Source organism: Aricia agestis, chromosome Z (assembly GCF_905147365.1).
Source record: "Aricia agestis chromosome Z, ilAriAges1.1, whole genome shotgun sequence".
Classification (NCBI taxonomy): Eukaryota; Metazoa; Arthropoda; class Insecta; order Lepidoptera; family Lycaenidae; genus Aricia; species Aricia agestis.
In genome coordinates this window covers 12,278,293-12,304,534 of record NC_056428.1, presented here as the reverse complement: position 1 = coordinate 12,304,534, position 26,242 = coordinate 12,278,293, and the positions used below count along the sequence as shown (strand labels likewise).

At 34.2% G+C, this 26,242-nt stretch overlaps 2 protein-coding genes across 4 annotated transcripts in view; both read right to left on the bottom strand.

The window, feature by feature from the left end:
- Positions 1-500: 500 nt before the first annotated feature.
- On the bottom strand, positions 501-13,054 carry LOC121738734 (peptide methionine sulfoxide reductase). Of its 2 annotated transcripts, XM_042130965.1 has the most exons (6): positions 12,930-13,016; positions 12,644-12,685; positions 7,097-7,257; positions 2,983-3,103; positions 2,312-2,448; positions 501-1,241 (listed from the first exon to the last, which is right to left on the bottom strand). In XM_042130965.1, the coding sequence occupies exons 2-6, from the start codon at positions 12,644-12,646 to the stop codon at positions 1,007-1,009; spliced, it is 657 nt and encodes a 218-aa protein (XP_041986899.1). In that variant the 5' UTR covers positions 12,647-12,685; positions 12,930-13,016; the 3' UTR covers positions 501-1,006. The 2 variants fall into 2 exon arrangements, with proteins under 2 accessions (XP_041986899.1, XP_041986898.1); XM_042130964.1 differs by lacking the exon at positions 12,644-12,685 and having other exon boundaries at positions 12,930-13,054.
- Positions 13,055-20,419: 7,365 nt separating this feature from the next.
- The window catches only part of LOC121738733 (protein phosphatase 1 regulatory subunit 16A), a 47,037-nt gene continuing 41,214 nt past the window's right edge, over positions 20,420-26,242 (bottom strand). Inside the window, exons 9-10 of one of the 2 annotated variants that reach the window (XM_042130962.1) lie at positions 21,781-22,237; positions 20,420-20,838 (exon numbers count right to left, since the gene is read on the bottom strand). In XM_042130962.1, the coding sequence (XP_041986896.1) occupies positions 20,612-20,838; positions 21,781-22,237 (684 nt within the window). In that variant the 3' untranslated portion in view covers positions 20,420-20,611. The remainder of the gene's footprint in view (positions 20,839-21,780; positions 22,238-26,242) is intronic. The other variant, XM_042130963.1, reaches the window with a different exon arrangement.

Here is a 26,242-nt window from a genome sequence, read left to right as displayed (position 1 = left end):
GCCTTATAGCAAGTGAAAATTTTGTTAAATATCGTAAAAATGCATTTTCCTTAAGACCGGGCTGCTAGAAATATCAAAGCACGCTAGCCCCGCCTACACCATTCATACATTCCAGAATCGTGCCCCCGGGCATTGTGCTTTGCGCTGCAGCTAATAGTGAACAAAATCGCGTAACACCGGTTCGCGCATTATAGCACGAAAGTAAAGGTTGCGACCTTTACTTTCGTGCTATAATGCACAAACATTTTTTAGATGATTACTTAAAAATTAAATACAATACTAATATTTCCTTTATTTTATAGTAAAGTGTGTGATTGTAGTAGTGCAAGTTATTTAATAATAGTACTCCATTAGTGTAACAGATATTTGTTGAAGATCCCAGAAAGGTTCATTATTAAAAAAAAAAAAACTATCGAGTCAAAGTAAGTTAATCGTTTTTCCGTATAGGAAAATATCAGATAAATATACATTGATTAAATAAATCTCAATTTCAGTTTAAAAGTCAATCGTCTTCCGGGATTGTAATACTAGAAAATATTAGAAAATACAGCAAAATTTTACAGCCCGCTCTTAATCTACTTTATGACAAACCAAAACTTTCCTATAGAATGATTTTTAATATTAAACGATGATGTCATTTAGTGGTGAGCAAAAATTTAAATAAACGGGGCCTAACCATGCGTGCAATATGGCCGCTTTTTGCCTGAGGCAGGTGCCACAGGACTCCACTAACGAAGTATAGGTTCAGAAATAAAACCTAGCATACTGGCCACTGCCCAGTGCTCGAAAAGTCCGACGCCATATTGTACTGGTGAGACAAGTGGGACGTATTGACATCTAACTAATAAAGGCATACGCGTCAGTACGCTGGCGTGTATTTTGGAACAAATCAACTATGTAGCGTCGACTTTAGACGTCATGAATGCTGGCAATAAATATTGGGTTAGTTCGAAGCCTACCCAAAATCTTTACCACTGATCTTAAATCTAAAAAAAACTAAACGTCACTAGCACGCCAATCCACCGCCTTCGTTGCGTACGATCTCTCGACGCACATACTCCGCCTGCTTCTCGTTCAGTCCCAAGCTAGCCACCTCCTTCTCGAACTGAGCTATTCCTCCCACTCCCACAAGGTAGCCGTTGAGTCTGGCTGCCAGGTGCGAGGTCTGGAGCTTGCCAGAGTCCAGCCCCAGACTACGGCAGAGATCCTTGTGGCCTTGAAGTCTGTACTTCTGGTGATAGCTGGAAAATATAAAGTGTTTATAAGTAAATATTATGTCTTAGCTTATAGCTTATTGTAAAACAAATTGGGAAAATTGGTTAAATAATAGCCTTGAGGCCGATGACCTAACAGCTGATCTCATCGTCGTTACATAAGCATGAAATCGTACGCTAATGTTTTTACTAATTTAGGCGCAAAATATATAAATTTGGCTGTTGAAGAGTTTTTGACGATTTGTGCACAGTTGCAAAGAAGCTATGTAAAAATAGTGTACGACATTATTTGCAGACACAATGTTGCAGGAAAATTAACGTTATCATTGGAGGTTGCGTCGCACTTGACGACTGATTCTAAAAGGTTTAGACCCTGACATAATTACATTGTATCATTCATATACAAGGCACATATAATACATTATACACATCCAAAATATATTAAACACGTTGTGTTATACTGTATATTAATATGTCCTTATGAATCCTCTTATAGACAAGGATGGGCAAGTCTATACCAATACACGGCACGGTGAACGCATTTCGTTTCAGCTGTCACTCACTGATTTCGGCAGGCAATAGAGCCTGCTTCCTTCCAAAACATTATAGTTCTTATTTATTTTGCGTTTGCAAAAGAAACTATAGGTACGGCAATCGGTACGTAGATGACAGCCAATGAAGTCCATTTTGCATGTCCATTCTTTCCTGTGCTTAGATCACAAACTCTTGCAAGAGTTCTTTTTGGCACAGTAAAGAAACCTGGCACCTGTTTTCACCAACTTCTCTAATGAAATTGGGTATTTTATGGTCATTGCATCTGTTAAGATGTTTTGACCAAAGCCTACACGAGTCACTACTAATAGGAGTTAGATTACATAATATTATAAACATTGGTAAAATTTTAAGGTTCTCCTATGGCCGCCACTGAACGTTAGACGACGCGGCGATTCGTGAAAATGGATCATAGGTGAATTTATGATGCAAACAATAAACAGCTTTAAGACTTAAGTAGTTATAGCTAGGGTATATACTCGTATATAGGGTTATTCTTCCATAATATGTGCTGAAATTCTACAAGCACAGAAGCGGCAACTCACTCTTCAGCGGGATAGAAGGGTCCGGCGGGCGCGATCTCCGTCCTCAACTGCTCCTTGCACCGCACCTGCATGTCCTTGTACGAGGCCTCCGCCGCCGCGCGCTGCTCCTCATCGTGGTACAGGATCAGGGATTGATACTGATTTTGGGATTGAGAGCATTTGGTATGAATTGCAAATTCTGAGGTAACAACTTGTCCAATACGAAAGTTGCCTAGTACTTAGTAGATATCGTTATTATAAAATATGACGTGATCTTTCGATTAATTCAGTAAGTATGATGTAGAGCAAACCAGTTGCTAGAGGAAATCCTTGGAATTATTGGCGTTTCTTATTTATTTTATTTCACTCCAACAATAATTGAAGGAATGACAGTGATATGGGTGGTGGCACTATTTTTTTTTTAATATTTAAATCAATAAGAAACGGACAGCCATGTACTTAATTGTAATTAAGTTATCGAAAACCAATTTAATATTAAGTTAACTTATACCTACCTGTCTATTTATAGGCGCTCATGTTTAATCCACCCCTCTGGCCTGTTTCTTGATGTTCAGTAGAGCAAGATATATAAAATATATTCTCAGGATCTTCTATCCATGAATTTACATCGTTTTTGATGTCATGTGTTCTACGTGTCGGATTTAAGCAGGCAGGTGGATAGTAAACCATACCTGTCTCTTGAGCTTCGTGGTGAGTCCGTACTCGTGGTTAGCCCAGAAGATGTCAAGCAGCTCGCCGTACGTCACCGACTTGGGGTCGAAGTCCAGCTCGATCACTTCTGTGTGGTCACCGCTGAAAATTTATAATGGCTTTTTGAGTAAACGCTTAAAACTACATTTATATATTTCGTTAATGTAATCTAGCTTTAGATATTCCACTATGGTACGAGCACTTAAAACTCGGTACTGGATACTGGAAAATTATGCTATCTAATTGTGCGTGAGACAAGCTCGTGATAAAACGCATCAATAATTCTGGAGCAAGAAAGAGCTATGTCATTATATTATATCTACTATTTCTTCAGTTACCTAACGAGTTACCTACAGAGGTACCTAAAGAGTTACCTACCTATAATATTACGTCGCTTTGCATCGCGTCTTCACAAAATTGTGTCATATGTGATCATAAGCCCTATCACTAATGCAGAGATTTGAGGCATTCAGCGCTGTAATCCTAGATATTTTCAACCTACGACAGTATATTATTATAAGACTATGTTTCAACCTAAATTGTCGAATCAGCACGATTATATTGGTGGGATTTCCCCTTACCAAAAAAATAAGTAGAAGGCATGGATGTAAAAAAAGGACAAAAGGTATTATCATCTAATTCTATTGAGATAATGTTATACAGTAAATAGTAATACAAAAGACGTGAAATTTTTTGTTTGAAAATATAGCAGATATGCCGTATTACAACTCGCCTTGCCCTTGTGCGTGGGCCTTGACGCACGAATTTACTATTCCGTGTCGTTTCGTGTAGTGTACAGCGTGTCCCAAAAACCTGCTGGAAAATGTGAATATTCATATTATGTAAATGACGTCAGCACGCTTAGATTAATATATTCTACTATGCAGTTCTTTCTACAGTAAAATAATCAAAGCGTCGTGGTGATAAAGGAAATCTGTTAGTTTTTCCGTAACATCTATCAGTGTTTATTTCTTTCACTTTTTAGTGTGGTAGTGCTTAGCCTGAAATATTGTGTCAAATTATATTGGCCATAATAAAACCAATTCTGAAAACTACGCCTAAGTTCCTACTGAGTTACAGTTCACTTTATTAGAGATTGAAAAAATATATATAAGTACATTTTAAACTACATACGACATACTTTTATTAGAGTACAACATAAATTCAGTAAGTACACTCAAATTAATGACATAATCACGACTGTTACGTAAAAGCATTATTTATTTTTACCGAGAAACAAAACTGAAAACAAACAAGATGTCAGTGACCTATCTGCCACGTGTTCGATAGATATATTTCAAACACCCTGTATACGCTTCCGATTAGATAACATACTACGCAGTAGTCTTTGAAAATGTCCGTGATAATTTGGTAACAGCTATTTCTTATATACATATCTTTACTTTTTCAAGATATTTAAACATTTAAAAATTGTTTTTGTATTTGTAGGATGTGCCAAATGCTTGCTCACGGGTTTTAAATTTACCTAAATGAACTCATAAAGAATATATTTCTGATATTATAATTTAGTAATTTGGCCGAAATTCATTTGTAGCGTAGAAACCGTATTTTATGTATTTTCCCGTCTGAAAGTTTATCTCGTCTCTCAAAGTCTATCTATTACCTAGGTATCTATAGTCTATACAAACTTTCATATTAATCAGTTTAGCCGATTAAACATGAACACGGGACAGATAGACTGATAAACACACTTTTACATTTAAAATAGAAGGGATTTCTGACTTAGCCTTTTATCTTCTCGTAGAGTGCAATGGCATCTTAAAGAGTTTTCAAGTTCTCTACATTTATAAAAATCGTTATTTTTATATTATTTTAATTTTATCTCACTTCTCATTATTTATGTAAGAAAAATCAAGGACACTGAACATACGTAATACATATGTTGGATGACTCGCAATCTTGCAAAATGTTACGACACAGCCGACCTACTGTCCTTTTGTAGACTGTGGCCCTTATCATAATATTATTGAGGTCTTATAGTCTAGACTTCTGATATTAAATACCTTGAACTGTATTTAATTAGGATAAATACTATAAATAATTTCATACTAAAGGCTACGGCAGACCGACTCTACTAAGACTCGAACTCGTAGAGGTAATATGTTTTGGTTTATTGCCGTTATATCTACAGGTTATATTAACTCATAACTCATAATAATATGAAAGTTTCACTTTCTTCTTTGAAAAGAAGTATACAACTTTTAAAAGACATTATAATGTACGGATTAAAATCAGTTAACAATAATAATACAAAATTCTAAAAATTCTAAAAATGCCTGTGTATAACATTATATTGGAGGATGTAGAGTGTTACTTGTTTTCTTTAAATAAAATGATGAAACTTAAAAATCAATTTTATTTATAAGTATGTACTTATTTCAGATAAACAATAAATAATACATCCTATGATAAAAACAATAAAATAATGCATCTTAAAATTGCTGGCAAAAATATTTAATTAATAAATTGGAAAATGTAGAGTACCTAATCGCTGGTTTACATTATTCCAGTAGCAATCCAGCGATGGGTTGCTACTGGAATAATGCAAACGAGCACTGGAATGCATTGGAATTTCCAGTACCAGTTTACATTAATCACGATCACTGGATTGGAACAATGTAAACCCGCTATTAAGCAGTGCGCTGATATTTATCATCAATATATAGTAATATTATTAGTAATATTGTTTATCGTATCGATAATTATATTGTATACGTTTATCTACACTACTACAACTACATTATCTTACTACACGTGTGCCAGTAATTCAAAGTCATTCACAAGTCATTACGAGTAATTTAGATGACGTCACGCGTACAATGACTTCGATGAAATAAGTTAATGTTAAAATCAATTTTGTGCAACAATGATTGTGCATGACGGCGTCAATCGTCATTTTTGACGTTATGCAATAATAATTTACTCTAGAAATCGATGGCATTTTAAACCAACTATACGTACTTACTATAAAGATTGTGGGTACACCGAAAGGGGCATTCGCTTGTAATGTAAAGTATAACAGAGTCGAACATTACATCAGTGAGGGAGGAGAACCGAGCATTACAATGAGCACCTTGTGATGATACAATGCGTACTCGTAATATATTGAAACTAGAAAAAAAAAATCAATTTCAACTACTTAACTACATAGAGATAGACTGAGGCCTGAGTTCATCGAAATAAAACTTTAGCTGCATAAATATATTATAAAAGAATCCTTGGACAACGGTAACACGCTCAGTCTGGCATTCAGTACATTAGTTTCGTCAAAACTCAGAAATGACGGGCGTCTTATCGATCTTAAGAGGATACCACAGCAGCTAGAGAAATGAAAAAAAAGTACGTGTAATATCTATAGCTGTCTCCCTTACCTCAAGCCTATACCGCAGAACGCGATAGAGACAACTGCAGAAAATCCAGAAAATCAACGATTCGTTGTCCCCTGATTCCTTCTCCAAAACTTAACCGATTTAAGTACTTTTTTCATTAAAGATTAAAAAAAGGCTTGAGCTGTGTTCCTATGTTTTGCTTTTTTTGTATAATCTATCCAAATCTGTTTTCTGGACGTTTGAACACAGTGGAAAATCTGGCCATTTTTTTGGGTTTTTGAACGTTCATATCTTATTTAATAATTAAATTATGAAAAAAAAGAAAACATAGGGACATTGTATTAGTGGCCTTAGATATTCAGGAAAAAAATTATAACTCTACTAGCATTATCCAGGGAGGAAACAGGGGACAACGTTTGTATGGAAAAAATGGCGGTGTGGAATCCTCTTAAGTGTGAGTTGTGACTGACTGCACACTATACACTCTTACGATTACGCAAAATTTCAACTTCCTAAAGGTGCCTTTTCACAATGGTCCATGCTGGCTCACTACAAGCCATCGCCATTGTGTAGACTAGGCGGGTAGGTAATGGTGTATATTTCCAAGCCTGGCGCGCAACTCCAGCAGTGGGCCTGCATCGTGGACCATCGTGTACTGGCTACTCTACAATCTACACATTCTTCGGTATGACCACTGGTCAACACTCTGAATGGAATTTCAAATGTCCTAGAATCTATCACTTACATGTTCCTATAATGTGGGTTTTTGGTGGTGCCGCCGGAGTAGCCGACCCTGGTTCTGATGATGCCGGGGGTAACGCCGAACAGCGAGTCGTTGGACCAGAAGCAGCCCATGCCGAAGGTTGCCTTCTTCGTGGGCACGTCCACGTCGTGCAGCAGGGCGGCCTGGGTATAGACGGTAGTGTTAAAAAAAAAAGATAAACATACAAAACACCATCCACACCGAACATAATATAACCTCCTCCTTTTTAGGAAGTCGGTTCAAAAAGTGACTAACGGCGATACATTATGTGACTTTTATTTGATGAAAAGATCGACTGAAAAAATGTATGAAGTTTATGTCAAAATCCTCATTAAATTACTTAATTAAGATAGGTTAAGAATGAGGATTTTACATAAACTCCATCCTCACATGTCGCTAATTGCGGCCGTATATTATGTGTGATAGATATGAACTAAGGTCTAAACATAATAATTTTCTTAAAAGTATGATAAAAAAAGTTGGTGTAGTATCTTCGTGATGGACAACATAATATAGTAAACTCTATGTTGTAAAAAATATGTCTTCTAATTAAATTCGTTGCTTGTCCCTACTTCCAAGAAAGATTAAGCATTTAAGTAAGCTGTACCGTCGTGCACCTATAAGAATATGTCAAAAGGTTTTAGCAAAATAACAAATTGTAATCACAAAACTTTTTTTTTACGAACTTGTGCACAAGTCGTAACTCTACATTGTCGGCAAACGTGTTACTGTAATTTTCTTAACAAATTTACACATATTTCTCAGTGTTTTCTGCAAAAATGTATTTTACAGTTCTTTTATGTTTTAAAAAACCTTATGAAACTTGTGAATAATTTTAGATACCATAATACATTTACCACGTATCCATCATTATTCATTTTAAATATTACGTATGCGAAAATGTGTCTTTCTATTCCTAAATCGATTTTCACGCCTGAATCGATTTTGATGAGTCTGGATATTACTTTAATTTCCACGGATCTAACGGATCCCGGAATGGGCATTGTCCAAAAAAAATCACATGTACTTTTTATATATTTTTTTCGTTAAAATAGGGTATTTTAAGAAAATAAATTAAATAATTTTGAAATTCATTGGCTAGTTTTTTCTCAATAAATTTTTAAAGTTTCGCTCTGACGTCATCATCGGCGGCCAATTGACCTCTGCATTATGTTTTGAATTCCCTTTCAATCTTATTTATAATGGCTGGTTCGTCAAATGCAAGTTTTCATTATGTGAAAGCTGATACGACAAGCTTACCAAAAGTTCGAAACGTAATGTTGGTCGAATTTATTGCTAATTTAACGCCATTGAAGGTCAAACAAAGGTTAAACATATTTGTTCAAAAATATAAGTAACTAATGGGTATTTTTTTCGTTTGTATATAGAAAAACGATCACTGACCTAATAAGGTCAATTTTGCTCATTACAAAAACATTTCGAGAGATACCTCGAAATGTTTTTGTAATGAGCAAAATTAAAAAAAATGGACAATCCCCATTGCGGTAACTGCATTTGATACTTTATGGACTACATTTTAAAGACGACTAAATTCTTACTCAAAAAATTTGTATTTAGTTCAGATATCGCATGGTCGTCAGAAGAAAGTAGTCGGCCAAATGAAGACTGCATTCTTTCCAAATTGCACGACAAAAAGTTGAATCGCCAAAACCCGAGCACTGTCTGTATAAGTTGGTGGGATGCCTACTTTTGGCACAAATAATTTATTTTAGGTTTAACGAAGTTAATAAGGTGAAGAAGTTAATTTAAGGACCCTACATACTATTACTCAATATCCATAAAATTGTTGTCAAGGATCTAATACTTTTGCTTTGTTTCTCACATTCCAATCCGTGTTTTCAATGTGTCCTTTTAAACGGATTGGAACTTGGTATACAGGTAGAACGCTGGGATTTAGATAGGCCTTTTATCTATACCTACTCTACATTAGGAGGAGCTAAAGGAATAATCTTTTATCTATGTCGTAATAATAGCAATTAGCGAAGATAAAAAAAACTTTCTAACATAATATTATGGACATAAAGCAGCTCATTATGTTGAACTTATAGATCGTGGTCTTTTCCTCGGTGGTATTGGGCTAGTTAGATAGTAGAGGTTACGACTGTCAACTCTAACAAAGGAACTGCGCCTCATCTTATCACAGACCCCTCGTGGTCTTATCACTCACAATTAATCAGCAAATATTCAATGTTTCATTACATTTAATTGGTGTTAAAGTTGAATGTAATATTGTTGATTAGCGCCGGCGTCATAAAACTTGTAATTTAGCAGTCTTGCTCTGTCAAGAGATGCATTACTTAAAAATAAACATACAAAACTGCAAAGTTTAAGAAGATTTTTCGCACCTAGTTTTTACACTGTTTAATCCATACTAATATTATAAATGCGAAAGTGTGTCTGTCTTTCTGTCTGTCTGTGTGTCAGTTTCTTCTTCACGCCCAAACCGCTGAACCGATTTCGCTGAAATTTGGCATGAAGATACTTTGAGTCCCGAGAAAGGACATAGGATACTTTTTGTCTCGGAAAAATGTACGGTTTCCGCTCGATAAACGATTTTTGGCGCAACTGAGTTGCGGGCCTCATCTAGTTACTTATGAGAACATTAATAAATTATGTGAAATGTGTTTGAAGATTTTTTACACCTCCCTGGCGGCACGTCGGAGGATTCACTTCACTCACTCCTCGTTATCTCTAATCTCACGTAACTTGTAAATGATGAAGCAATTTGATGACTTGATGACTCGTCAATAGCATCTGCGCTGACAATGGTTGCGGTTCTATTTCTGTTCAAATCGTCCGCTTCCCTTGGACCTTGTGGTCCATGGACCGTCCAGTTGACACGTGCACTATGCATGGTCTACAATCTACATGACAACAAATATGACAATGAAACAGCACATCAATTGCCATCCCGATATAGAAAAAGCTATTATAGATGGCATATTATAGAAGCTATTATAATAGCTTGATATTATAATTTATAAGTGTAAGTTATAGCTTTTGTTAACTTTTGGGTAAAAAATATTTTTTTTTGGTCTGACTCCGGATTCGTCAGCCTCGAAGTCCAATATTATGTTCCCTATTTTTTCAGGGTAATCTATCATGTTTGACCGTTTAAAACTTTTAACTGGAAATCCTTCCTTTCCGATACATAGCTACATGGATAAAAATATTTTTTTCTCTTATTCTTAGATAATAGTTCTCTATTAGATTATAAGTTTATAGTTATAGTTTTAAGGATATATTTTTTTTTGTTTTTAGAGCGTTAAAATATTTGGACCAATTGGGGACAGTCACTCGTTTATTTATCCGACATTTCGTCCTTTCAATTGATTTTCATCGTCACAGATTTAGTTCAGAAGACTCGCTCATCTAGAATTTAGTGGTTCCCAAGCTTATTTTGTCTACTGCCCACTTCGATAAGCAAATTATGTTTTAGCGCCCCCATTGTATCAATTTTAAATGCATCTACATGAAATAAATCACTCCAAAGCCTCTACACAACGCCCCCATTTTTTTCTAGGTCCCACACCACCCCCTGCCCTGCTTCAGCGCCGCTGAAGGTCTAAAGGGGGGCTGAATCAGCGCCCACAAGGGGGCGTTATCGCCCACTTTGGAAAAGGCTGTTCTAGATTTTTATAACCACCAAAATGTTTGTTAGAGACAACTTTTTGGTTAACTTTGGTTATGAATTTTGGATTGCCACCGCTTCTGTGTGGTTTCTAAACATTTCGATAAAATAAGTTATTTAGTTCCTACATTTTCCTAACTATCACATCACATCAAAATTTATAAGTCTGTTATAAGTATGCGTATGTTTTAAGGCCTGAACGCAAAAAATGCTGTAGCTCTACCATGAGTTTAAAGCTATAGTTATCGATACTCGATACCGACACGTACCTAAATATTATTTAGTATAGCGATTTTAATTCCGCAAGTAACCTAAGAGGCGCTGTAAAATTTGCCATACTAAAAATTTACGTAGTCGGTATCGAGTATCGAAAAATACCATAGCTTTAAACTCATGGTAGAGCTACAGCTGAACGTATTTTGACCTTTGGTTTCGCACTATTTAGGCTCTACATTTACACACAGTTAAGTACACCTTATTATTCTAAACAAAAGGTAAAAACTGTAAACTTTTCCTTGTAAAAGCTGTATTTACTACGGGAAAAAGAAGCTTATCAATAAATTAAAAATATGGCAAAAAAAGAACTCAAATGGTCCTCTACTATACATTATATTTTAGGCTCTACAGCCTACACTCTACAGCCTACACTCTACAGTCGACACAGTACACTATTTACATACTTAGGTACCTACTAAAATACACTAAAATATAAAGGCATTAGATTGTTGAATCATGTAGGATCCTAATTTTGTTATTAAACTATATGTAAAAAATGTAAGTTATTTATATAAATGGTGAATATGTACCTATAATATAAAATATTACAATCGTTATATACGATTACCTTGTGCTTATTATGTAATTAAAACAATGCAGTTAATAATGTCAGGGCTGGTGAGATAAACTTAATCTACAGATTCTAAAGATCAGGATCAAAATGATTAAGTTCTTATAATAATAATATTATTATGTTATGATTTGCTTTAACGATCCACAAATCCATAGGCAGACAAATACGAATAATAAAAACTATTTATTATTCGTAGGCAGACACTTAAAAACTTGAGAGGTGTCAGGGGACACCCGAATGGAACGAAGTTATTTCTTATGTTCAAAAAACCTGTATACTTAACATATACACTCAAAAAGTTATTGAAAAAACGCCATCTATTGACGCCCTGGAATACTATAAACAACGCGTCGCTGATGTTTATTCTCAAAAACGCCATCTAGTTGACGCACAGGAATATTATCAACGCCCTCTGCCCCTATTATGCAGGTCTAGCATCCCCGAAAGCGCCATAAGGAACTTCGTTCCAACAATGTTTATGTATTATAGTGATTAATGTGTCTGTCTTTCAGTCTGTTCAACCGCTTTAGACGTGAGTAGAAATACTTTTCCCGAGAGAGAAAATAATAATGCAGTAATTTTATTAATACCGGTTCCTATTATAATAAGAAAGTAGACGGAAAATTTCAACCACGAGAAGTTTAAGCCAAGTATAAATGAGCAAAACTTAAGTTCTGATTGTCATCTGGAAATGCCTCGAGGTCATGCAGGTGCCTCACAGAATCAGTCAGGTACCGAAATGTTATAATAATAATAATAATATATTTTATAGTCAGGGTTCCCTATAACAATTTATTTTATTACTATCAAGCAATTTTTTGTGAGTAGCTTCATTTTGTTAATGCGTCGAACAAAATTTTATTTGCGAAAAATCTCCCGACTCCCTCCAAAAAATACGAAGCACTAGTTTTAAAATACCAATAAAATAATTTTAATAGCACATACAGAATTTATATTTAGGTTTATCTAAATATCTAGCAATCTTAAAACATTACGAAAATATTACTTAATTCACTCTCAATCTTACCATTTTCAATTCAGCCACTTCTTTTAGGTTAATTCATGTAGCCTTGAAGTAAACATAGCAAAAATCAATACAAGATACAATTATTATTGCACCATAATATAATTTACTTACATAACAAACAAATAATAATAAATTATGACCAAATCGTTTAACTTTAAATCAAAAATATGAATATCCTGGAAAAAGCGAGACCGTTAGCAAAAAAAAAAATTGGTACCCTATTCTACATTTTCGAAAAACAAAAACGTTCGAAATTAAAAAACAATCGAAATAAAAAAATACTTACACTATTCGGCGGCTTCATCGTGCAGAATTTTCTTATTAGACTGATCATACAATCACGTGGTGTGGTGCGGCGAGGCGCGTGGTGTCGTCGGCGGCGCGGCGAAAACTGCCGTCTGTTCAGTTCAATGCCGCGACATAGATTCTATTTCGACGAGAGACATTGACACTGAATCCACTGAATACATACTCGAGCTACGAAACTCTGCTACAAAATCCAGTGGCGTAGGCCGTAGCTCGTGATGATTGGGTTCCTGAGTCCATCCCTTGGGCAGCTGATATAGCCATGGTCTTTATGCAGGAACCCCAAAAATTATTTTAATAGGAGCAAATAAACATAAGGCAAAATCTCTTATGGCTGGTTTACACCTATTAAGTAGATAAGTAGTTAACTAAATAGCTAAATAAGTTTTTACACAAAATTTAGTAGCAAGTACCAAGTTAAAATTTAGTAAGTACTTACTAAACTAGATGACAATTAGAATTTAGTTAGTACTTATCTACTTAATACGTGTAAACCAGCCATTAGGGCTAATCTTGGGGCTACCGTAAGGCTCGTCGATCATTCCACTTGACACCACCAAAACGACACCAATTACGGTGGTGTCATAATATTATGGATTCTCTAGTCAACTTTCTTATACTTACATATCTCATCTTTTTTATACTTACATACAAAAGTAGCTAAGTTTGTTTAACATAGTAGGTAGTTGTGAAAGTCTTCGGGGCTGTCCTGCTAGTAACCCACAGTACCAGCCTCACAACTAAACAGTAAATATTCGTTACGAGATCTGCTAACTAGTACATAACTACTGTAGCTGTAATATATGTGATTATTGTAGCTGTAATAGTCTTTTTAAAAAGCAAGCACTTGTAACATATTGAAACTTCACATGCAAATTAATGAAAAAAATAGTACTCTTAATTTTGTTGCTGCTTAGGTACAGCTGAATTTTTAACTAAAAATTCTAAGATGTGGTGTACAATCACTATAATGAAAGTGGGAAAATGCAATAACAACACCAAATATTATATCAACATATTTTATTTATAATATTTAAGAAAGTAGGAATCATCATACTAATTTAAACATTGTTCAAACATCAATTCTTAACTCAGTTTAACTTAACATACAACAGGCAAAACTTCAATACAACTATCGAATGATATTTAAACAATATTGTTCGCTCATACAAATAATATACATTTACAATGATGTATATAAATCACAATATGTCTATACTTAAGGAATATTTTAAACGATTTCTTAAATTATAGTAATGGGTGGAAGTACAACATACTATTAAGCTGCCTGCACACTACTCCACAAATACCTTGTTCGAAAAAAGAGGTGCTAATTCAAAATTTAATTTTTATACCCGGTTACAACAAGATGTTATATAGTCCGGTTACAAGATAGATAGAAATTTGGAAAGAGTACTAACTCTCTTCAGTCATAAATTTTACCACTATTTGTTTTCTTAAGTCGGCTTATAATGGCCCAAAAAGCAATGTTTTTGTTCGCGTGTGTAAAAGCGTTACAACTTTTACAATTTCTTTTTGTTCGGTGATCGAGCTTTAGTGTAAAACAAAATAAGAATAATTCTTTCCTGCATTAATTTTAGAAACTAAGTATGAGTACTAATAACAAAAATTTTAGGACATTCAATTCGACAAGAATTAGGCCTGTTAGGAATTAAAACCCAAATGTTTTTATTCTCTCATGCTCGAAATAAATATGATAAACAAATGTGCAATAAGTACTGAAAATATTTAAAGACATTTTTAATTTGAAACTTTAACATTACGAATAATACGCCAAATATTTACATTATAATAAAATTGAAGACATTTAGACCAGTCTTATATTTATTGTTTTAAATTCAATTGTCACAAATCGCGCTAAGAAATGAGACTGTTTTAGTACTATAACATAATATATTATATTCTGTGGTAAGTACCATCGACAAAGTCGCCACTCTACCAGATATACGGCCGCACTCGGAGACATTTAGAGCCTGTTTCACCACTTCCTGATAAGTGCCGGATAGGCTATCCATAACTTAACTTGACAGATAGAGTATGGACAATCTGTCAAATAAGTTGTGGATAGCCTATCCGAAACTTTCTCAGGAAGTGGTGAAACAGGCCCTTAAATGATAATATAATATTCGTCTCTGAGTGCGGCACTTACAGGAGACAAAGTACGTAGTTATATTTTTTAAACAGCGAAATTCTTCTAACATTTACATTTAAATAAGTATTTTAATTATTTTTAGCTACCTTCATAATATTGAAAACATTACAGCAAAATAATTAGCCGCCTAGTGTTGGAATGTTCCCAAAATATGGGTTTTATTGGCCTTTATAAAAATATAATATTATCTTACATTTTTACCTGCTTACTAACAAAAATATCTTCATGTGTATACAGACTATATTTTATCCTAGTCTGTCAAGCTAATTTTTAACATATAACTGCCGCAAACTTTTCATAAAATTTAGTGAAATAGTAGGGGAGGGGAGGCTGAGTGCGGCAACAAGACAAGGACAAGACGCATGCATACACAGGAAATGTTTTAATTAGTGCAAAGGCTAGATTTAAATCGTAATTTTTAATTTTCCTAAATGTGGTAGTTTCCACTAAGATGTTAAACAATAGGACAGTTTGGGCAAGAATAAATATACTTAATGGATGGGCAAGGACATTAAATTTTGAATTTTTATAATTATTATTTACCTACATAAATAATAATTATCACAATACACATTACACAATAGATACCTCTACAATTCCAAAGTCAACAATATGAATTGATATTTACATGATATTTTATTTCACTTACAGAAAAAAACACTTGCTTTACTGCGTAAAGAAAATTTTAAACAGAGAATTATATTTCAATTAATTTAAATTAACTTGTTTTGAATGGTGCTTCTGTTAGTGCTTCTGTTATAAACACTCTCAACATAATTTTTTATAGTTTGCATAATATTTTTATATCTTTTCAAAATATATTATAAGTACTTCAATTATAATAAATAACTCTGTTAACACATTTGTAAGGCAAGATTAACACGAGGCACTGGTATAGGTTATAATTATTATTATAGAAAATATTCAATTAGTAAGTATATTCTAAAATATAAAATTAAACTTGCATATAAATAACCGTTAAATATACACAATTTTATACGATTATTTTATATTTTTAAGTTTATAACTTAAATAGATAATATTATGTAAGAAAGAAATAATAGCAAAAACTATTCGATATTATATTTTTCGGTTACCTTCTTTTTTATTTTGTTATTGACATAAGTACATATTGAATAGCTATGAGGGATTTTCATTTATATATTTTAATTTTAACAATCTTAACTAGATGGCGTAAGGATAGACACTTCTAGATTTTCTATTGGTTCCTTACCGATCTGAAATTATCGGCAGGTTGGCATCACTGACTACATATGGGTTGTGTTTCCAAAAAATATCAGTGTACTGTCAAGTGTGACATAAATCAAAATATCTTAAACCTAAGCGATCATTGGCCTAAGCCATTAGGCCAGTACACTGGTAATAATTTAGGAACACGCTGACATGATAAAAACTTGTCAAACTGAAACTTGACAACTGAAAGAGTTTTAGCGGGCATGTCACATTCAAACTTCTTCTACTTTTTATTGTTGGTGTGGTTTTTATTATTTTTTCCCAAATTGTGGTTTTTGGATTTTTGATATTCATTATTGGTAAAATATTAGCCATTAAATATCCATTATCTTGCACAAGTGCAGGTAAGATGTATGATCAAAACCAAAATGTATGATTCCTGTGACATTTGGTGTGAATATCGGTAAATAGGGCTATTTCTTCCGTGAATTTTAGCTAAAACATCGTTATAATAACTTTATTATCCTATTCATTGGAATATTATTGCGTTTTTTTTTAAAGTTGAAATGTATCAAGTTTTACATTCTTTTGCCCAGTTTTGTAGCAATTATTGATAGTATTCCCTGGTATTACCGATAGTTGTCTACCCATACGCCATCCAGTTACTGAAATGGAAACTTTTTGACAATCAAATTAAAAATATAGGAAAATCCCTCATTATGGCTGAAAACGTAAGGTTTATATAAAGAACTTCGATTCTCGTATTTAAAATCAACTTTCAATATACTTTGATCGTATCTGGAACAATCGAATCAAACGTGTTTCGATTATTTTAAACTCAGAACAGTTCAATCCTACTCAGCCCAAACGCTTCATTACATTAAAGTTAAGTTATCGTTAAATGTTTCTGAGAACGGCCGAAAGTTAAATACGAGCATTGGCGTTCTTTACATTCCTCTGTTTTAGCTCCACTGATATGTTATACATTTTTGACAAAATAGAAGGAAATATCAATAAAAGTTATCACAAAATATCTGTTAAAATGCTTTTCAAATAATACTGGTGAATCAAAATCTGGATATACTCGTAAGGCCTTATTATATTGCTTTCTATGGTCGAATATATTAAGTACTTCTTAAGTACAAGACGTATCTACAAAATATATCTAATGACTATGATATGGACGAATGAATGTGAGACTACGTTATAGCTTATGTACATGTATATGAAAATATATGCTTAAGTACCTACGTGAAGAACACTGGAGACTAAAGGACTATAATGTCAAGCCGCTATATTTTTAATTTTTAAATTGTCCATGACATTATTATGACATGACATATTTACATCCCTACAATGAGGCCCTCTTCACGTCTGGCTATATAAATTGTGAAGCTGTGTTTAGCATTCATAGACGAGTATCTGCTAATCTACAGGGTGGAACAAAATACTTTAGGGTGTGTATGTGTTTCTTATAATTTAAAATCGATGAATATCAAAGCTGCTACTTCCACTGTAAACTCCAGTGAGGAGACTCATACACATCCTAAAGTTCGGTTACACCCTGTATAAGTTTGCTATCGCTCGTATTGGTCCATCAAAAGCCAATGTCGGGAAGCCAATATGTTGCGTGGCCAAAATTTGGAACATATGCCATCTTGTAAATTGACATTTACAGCTATTGACCCCATGACAACGTCATTTAAGTGCCACAAGAGCGTTGTCGGTCTGTAACTCCACTGACACTACTTTCTTGATATCCCTCAGAAATAATAGTTTTTCATCGAAAAAATTGGCGGTGCGTGACAAATATCAAAAAGTAAGTAGCCTTTTGTTTTGTTAATGAAAAATAATTATAATTTATTGTATTTAAATATTATAGCGTAAGCAATATAATAATTGACAAACGACAATGGTATGATGTTCAAAGGGGAAAGTTTTAACTTTTTATAGGTATTAAAATAAATGCTGGAAGACCATCCTTTCCATTTCTTAAATTATTCTGAAAACTATTTTGTGCTATTGTATTTATGCTTCATTAGTTAATTTTATTGTAAATATAAAATGCATAAAAATCACGTCTAGAAAAATTAAAAATCAGTAACACAAGTTGTTAAAACTTTTTATAAACAACTTGTTGTGGTAAAATATATATTTTTTATTTAGGTTTTAGGCAGTTACTATGTTGATTTTCAAAAACAATATACAGGGTGCAATTAAACCTTCCTGCCAAATTTTGATATATTGATCCTTGTTATAAATAAAAATACACGTATTTTTTCTTTTATAATCACTCAGTACTAAAATGTTGAAAAATAGCTTCCGAAAGTTATCCTAAAAAACACTACAATTAAATAATTAATGGACACGACGCGTCGCCCGCGCGTGATGTGGACCACCAAAACTGACGGCTCGAAGGCTCGCTTCGAGCCTGCTCGATGGAATTAACCTTCAAGCGGTCGCGCGGCGTAGAATCGACTCCTCTCAATATATTTTCGTTGATATTATCGACATTTCTCGTTGAATCTGTATCATTCTCTCAGTAGCTTTTCATAATTTATCTATTTACAAAAAAATAGCTTACACTTACTCTCTGCACCCCCTTTGCAGCAAGGACCTCAATTGTTTTGGTGTCGGCGCCGGCGTCGAAAAGACTCCGCGCGCCTCTCTTATAATTTTATTTGTAGTTTTCATATAATTGAGGCAAATTCTAAGTTTATTTATAAAACTAAGTTGTCGTTGACCGATAACATCGAGTGTTATTGCTGGATGAAGAAAAAATTGGAACTAAGATAAGAAACTAACACTTTTTCTGCCGCTGTTCACACAAGATAAGCTACTTTGGAGCACCGGATTTTATAATTAAGTTTTTACTAAAAATACATTTAATTTTCTGGGTGAACTGTCTACTTTAAAAAAAAAGTAATAATTAAATTTCTTAAATAACGTTGAATGAAAAGTGTATTGTTTCCCAAATTCACCTACGACGTCTTTTAGGTTACGCGCGAACACTGCCGTTACGAAATAGCGCGCGCCCGCTTGAAGGTTAAATATGTCAAATATATCATTTCTTTCAATTCGGAGTAAAACTATCGAGCAAAACCGTATGTGAGTACTTAGCATAAAACTATTTATTTTTTGTCTTAATTTTTTTCTTATAACTCTTAACTTTGTATGCCATTTTCAATTTATATTGAAGTTATACTTGTTTTAAATTGCATTTGAACTGCGAGTTATCATAATATATAAATAAATAATATTTCTTTACACACAACTAAAACGTGCAAGCGAGACAGAAATACCTTCAATAGGATGAAATGTGTATTTGGAATATCTTCTCTCCCGTTCGCACATTGTGTTGCAACTTTTGAACATTGCAGCCTAAATGCGGTCTTATTGGTCTTATAGACATAATATGCGAGTATAATATAATAATGCTACTAGTCTCGTAATGGAATGTACAAATGAGTAGAAAATACTTATTAATACTTAATAATACGTGTACGTCATATTATAAATTGAGCTCCTAAATACACTTTCTGAAAAAAATCTACTAAATTAAGGCATAAATATTGTTCAAAACGGCATTGTAATAAAATCACTTTTGGACATATTTTAACAGGTTTAACGCATTTTATGAATTAATATCACTATAATATTATATCTCGGGAATGTTATTATTCGAATATATTCGCATATTTCTTTAAAAATATTAGAAAATAACATTCCCTAATTATATCGTAAAGTTACGAATCAAGTAGCCAAATCTTTGTAACCATATTTTTTTAATTCTCAGTTGGGATTCAGTAAAAATGTATAAGTGCACTAACATTCCCAAAAGTAAAAAGACTTATAAGTTATAACAATGCGTATAAATATAATTAACATCGTCACATTTTATCGAAAATAATTAGCGAATTCGACCAAATCTGTCATTTTAACTTTTCACATCGTTCAATTAATTTAAGTAACATACCAATAAATGCAATATTTGAAATCACTAATTAAGCCCTTAGAAAAGATCACAACTTATAGAAATTTTGGAGCATTTGGAAAGTATAAATTTTGGAACTTTATACTTTCTTTATACTTTATATTTTTTGGATTCGCATGGTCGCATTGTAAATCGATATTAAAGTAAGTAATCAATTAACCTAATTTGAAAATTTTAAAATAGTTATTGGTATCAACTATTTAAATATGCATTGCAATTCAGAATCGATTAATCAGTTCTACTGACGAATTGGTATGTATTAGTAGCTCCAAAGCTTAATCGATATTTTGGAATCGATTATTTACATAATAATACAACACCTTCTCGATTTGGTATCGCCAACCACATCACTGGTGTTGCCAGAAAACCTTGGCACGGTGGTCGGAGAGAGAACATGTGGTTTCTCCTCCTTCGCATCCTCAGGAATGGAATTGAGACTGTGAGTATTCGGCGAGTGAACTGTACTCTCGACTGGGGATCCGTTCGTTCGAATCTGAGCTCGCTGCTTCTTCAAGTCCGCTAGAGTTCCTGAAAAGTTTTCAGAAAGTTTCTGAATTATTCGGCAACTAAGTAAAAGGAAACAAAGTGCAAAGGAAAATAAGATAAAGCGATAAGTTAATTGCTACTTTCACATGCTACAAGATTTACTACCAGAACGACTAACAAGAGTTACGTCACAAGGCAGCTAATAAAATGTGAAGTAAAAAGCCTACATGCAACATTTAGTGTTCAGAGGCGTAGGTTGTGTTTCAGTAAATTTCTTATACATGAAAAAGTCAATTTGGCATGTTCTTGGCTTGTCATGTCAAGTTAAAGAAAGTTAAAATAACTGTTCACATTTTTCGCCTCAACTCTGACGCTGGCAACTCCTAAATGGGGAGGCTTACGCCAAAAGAAGAAGAAGAAGAAGCTTGAGATGTCAAGCCAATTTATTATTATAGATGATTTTGGGACTTTCGGCATACTTCCGTCTCATACAAAAACTCATAAGCGTGATCAGATAACTTGAATGCAATAATACACACACATGTAAAACTTATCTCTGTGCTTAGCAAACTGATTTCTAGCAAACAACTGCGTTACTATAATATGCTATGGTTGTATTAATGCTTTTATGTTGTTTTTGTGATTTTTTTTATGTCGCCCCTTTTATCGCCCCTAGCTACGCCACTGAACGGACTAGCACAATCGCATGCAACCGCTGGCTTGCCTCCATATGCATCCTCGGCACATCCAATGTCCCCCATCCACCGTAACTGTGCAACTGTTAGAACTTGGATACGACAAACGAATTTCAACCGTATCCACACCTTTTAAAGCCTAAAACCTCATATACATAGATTCAGAAACGTTTCTGAATTTACGCACAGGCGATTTTCAACTTTAGCTGCTAGTTATACGGTTTAAAATCGTTCGCAGTTAATTAGGGTATGTTATGTGCATTAGTGTAATAAGGATGCATATAATTACCTGCGTTTATCATGACGGTGACATGTACATTGATTTTACCATTATTGTCTGTGGTGTAAGTCGCGGTGCCGCCATCAGCTATCGCTATTTGATTGGTCACCTCCTTTCTACCGTCAACTGTGTCTTCTTTGAAGGCCTCGTTGTCCTGCCCTTCAGGGGCCTTTCTGATCCCGTTGGGCACGAATTTCTCGTCGAGCGCCGTAGGGTTATACTGGGAGGCGGCGTTAACCCCAAAGAGCGGGTTGGTGACTTTCTGAAAGTCCTTTTGAAACTCTTTTTGGAAGTCCTTCTGGTATTCGTCGTGATGGTTGCGGGTGAAGGTGTGTTTTGGCACCGCGTAGTCGACGTTGGAGTCGTAGGACTGGTTGGAGGTTGTGGAGGTGATGGACAGCCGCGTGTGGGACAGGTCAGGGATGTTGGTCGTGTTCTGGTCATTCTCGATACCGTTTGCGAGGCCCTGGAAATAATTTTAATCATTTAGGATTTCTTGAGTAACCCCCTACTTTAAAAAACCCCTTTATGATAAAGGGTTTTTTTAAGCAGTATATACTAGAAACTTGAGTTTGTAAAATTGTAGGTAATAATAGGTATTACAGATTTTACAACATTTTAGCACTAAAATAAATATCCCAGTAAATTTTTCACCATAAGTACTGAAAAAATACTACGAGTGTGTTGTTCTATTTTATTGTTACACCATTCGTCTTAGTAGATACTCATTAACCTAATGAAATTCACTAATTAAATGGTAACATTTATACCTAAGCAAGCTAGACCATAAAAAAAAGTTATAATGGCCATGGGAAATGTTATCGACTTACACCCATACATCATCACTACATCACTACAGTCTACATCTATACATATTATAATTAAAACAAAGTCGCTTTTTTTCCCTCATGTCAATTTGTTCCCTTTAATCTGTAAAACTACGCAACGGATTTTGATACGGTTTTCTTTAATAGATAGAGTGATTAAAGAGGAAGGTTTATAAGTATAATAACATTCATCAAATAGTGGAAAAACACTGTTATTTGTGGGGTTTCTAATATGATGTCGTAAATAATTTCATTTTTTTCCGCTTACATTGCAAACACAGACTTAACCCTACGAGATTCATCAAAATAAGTACTTACTAAGCATTGTACACAATGAAAAGGTCTACAGAAAACTCCGCGATGGTATACCTATGTTTGTCTCTTATGGATATCCCACAATAACAGTTTTTTGTCATTTACTTTTAACGACAAATAATGGCTAATTTTCGAAGCGATTTTAATCAATAGGACAATAGGTACGGCATTAATCCTTATTCAATTAAACATTATACATTGTTGATTTAATATAGATCTATATTATGGCCCCTTACAGCATAATTATGATTTAAATATTTTCGAAGATATTACATATTATTTAAAAATTGCGAGACGTAGCTTTTGCGGCGGAACCGACCAATGCGGGCCACGGGTAGTAATCTATAATATAAAACCGGCCAAGTGCGAGTTGGATTCGCCCATGAAGGGTTCCGCAGCAGCAATAAGGTTTATTTTTATGAAATTAAGAGGTTTTTGATTTATTTTCATATTTCAGTTGATTTAATGAAAGTTAAATTAAGGTTTACCATTTATGACGTATAAAAAAAAACTACTGGCTAGATCTCGTTCAAACTGAACTGAATGAACTGTCACCAGCAGTATTTCCGGACCGATACGACCTGCAAACCTTCAAGAAAAGAGCGTATTCCCTCTTAAAAGGCCGTCAACGCGCCTGCAGCTCTTCTGATGTTGCGAGTGTCCATGGGCGACGGTAGTTGCTTACCATCAGGTGACCCGTTTGCTCGTTTGCCCCCTTATTTAATTAAAAAAAAACAATTTTCGTTGGTAGTTTTTGTAGTAATTAATGTACATCATATATTTTTTTAGACTTATCATACCCCTACTTTAGAAGTTAGAGGGGAGGGGGGACACACATTTTACCACTTTGGAACAGTGTCTCTCGCAAACTATTCAGGTTAGAAAAAAAATATTAGAAACCTCAATATAATTTTTGAAGACCTATCCATAGATACCCCACACGCATAGGTTAGATGAAAAATTTTTTTTTTGTTTCAGTTGTATCTATGGGGACCCTTGAAATTTTCAATATTTTTTCCATTTTTGTATCAAAATTTTAAAGTGGTTCACACACTACATCTACTTAAGTTTTAATAGTATAGCTCTTATAGTTTCGGAGAAAAGTGGCTGTGACATACGGACGGACAGACAGACAGACAGACGGACAGACAAACAGACAGACATGACGAATCTATAAGGGTTCCGTTTTTTGCCATTTGGCTACGGAACCCTAAAAAATGAGTCGCTGAATGTGTTGCTAAGCGCAAAACTCGAGAACGGTTGGACCGATTTCGCTAATTTTAGTCTTAAAATATTCGTAGAAGTCCAGCCTACCTAGCATACGCCAACGAGATATTTCACTCTACATGTTTTCTCGATGTTTGAAGGTTTGTCTCTTCATTTCTATTCACCCTAGCATGACAAACATTTTTTCTCGCGTCATCTATCATCGAAATAACACATTTTTATAGAGTTTGGTCGAGATAATGTCGAGATTTTGACATTATGAGACGAGTAACTACTCGTCTCATAATGTCAAAATTTTAGTATCTCGAGAGTGAGATATCTCATTGGCATATGCTAGGTAGGCATGGAAGGTTTTAAAGTGACACGAAGTTCACCGGGACAGCTAGTAATGAATATAAATCAAAACTGCTGAATCGATTTTAATCATTTTTTCAGTGGCTTTATATTTTATATTCTCTGAAACCGAGAATAAGTAAATTATTTTATGAACGACACAACAAGAAAACCCACCCTGTAACGCAGACCCAACACAGGGGGCTCCTTTCGGAGTCGGTGCAGATTGTCATTTGTCAAGAACATTATATCTAACGACATGGTCGCCAACAAACATTCGCACACGAACAAGAACATAACACATCAAACTGTCAAAGCACAGACATATCTAGTCATATATTTCGTCTAAATGAGCACTAAAATCCAGTATTCTAATAGCACATTAAAACACAGGCAGTATATTAGCACATTATAATAAAACCACTGTATTGACTAACATAAAAAAAGTCCGCACCAAAATTACGCATTATTTTTACCCGCCATATACAGGTTGGGTCTTTTAATTTATTTTTTATTTTTTCACATCGTAATGCATTATAGGCGCGCGCCGTTTCGGTACTGCGGCGCGGGCGGTCGTCGCGTGCCGTCGCAAGGGAAATCGCGGGAAAATTAAGTGCGACCGCTCACTGGAACGGGATGCCATCTCCGAGGGTAAAAAAGTTAACGAGCTTGCTTTTAATAGTCGTAGCACAAGTGACAACAAAATGTGGAGTATAGACAGTGATTTGATGAAATATAACTTTTATTTTTATCCGATCGAAAAATGGAGAAAGTTCTATGTTCGGTTTGGAATATTTTATTACTTAAGTAAAATAATTAAAATTTTATATTCTTGTTTAGGTGTGGTCTGTGGAACGTTTTAACTTTTTATTTAATAAAACAAAAAATATATATTTTTCTTTGTTTTAACCTATTAATAATCATGATCTAATATTACGCCTTGAATTAATATAATTAAATACTATTATTACTTATTGTTATTCTCTTAATACCTGTAGTTAATTGTTACAATAAAAACTGTGTTTATTCCTCTTAAATTCGTTTCTAAATTATAAATTGGACTGTATGGGTGGTAGTGTACTAAAACTTTATGGGTCTTATAATAATTTAATAACTAGTTCAAACCTGTAAAATTTGTAACAAAAGTAAAACAGTTAAATCAGAGTATAGTCGTCACCGTCCAGCGAGCACACAATAGGATCATTTCTATTTTCTTTCATCACGTGAGTGGCCGACGTAAATTATTGCGCACACCCTGTATTTCACACTAATTACAGACTGCGAATACGCTTACTTGGAATTTGTTTTTTTTTTATTTAGTTATACTTATTTAAATATTAAAAGGATTGCTTATTAGTTATTACTTATTACTATTAATTATAGCGCCAAATAGACCGAATTTATGATTATTTAGAGTACTTAATTTTATTTTTTTTGGATTCTGTAGCCAAATGGTAAAAAACGGAACCCTTATAGATTCGTCATGTCTGTCTGTCTGTCTGTCCGTCCGTATGTCACAGCCACTTTTCTCCAAAACTATAAGAGCTACACTATTGAAAATTAGTAAGTAGATGTAGTCTGTGAACCGCATTAAGATGTTGATACAAAAATGGAAAAATTATTAAAAATTTTAGGGGTCCCCATAGGTACAAATGAAACAAAAAAAAATTTTCATCTAATCTATACGTTTGGGGTATCTATGGATAGGTCTTAAAAAATCATATTGAGGTTTCTAGTACAATTTTCTAACCTGAATAGTTTGCGAGAGA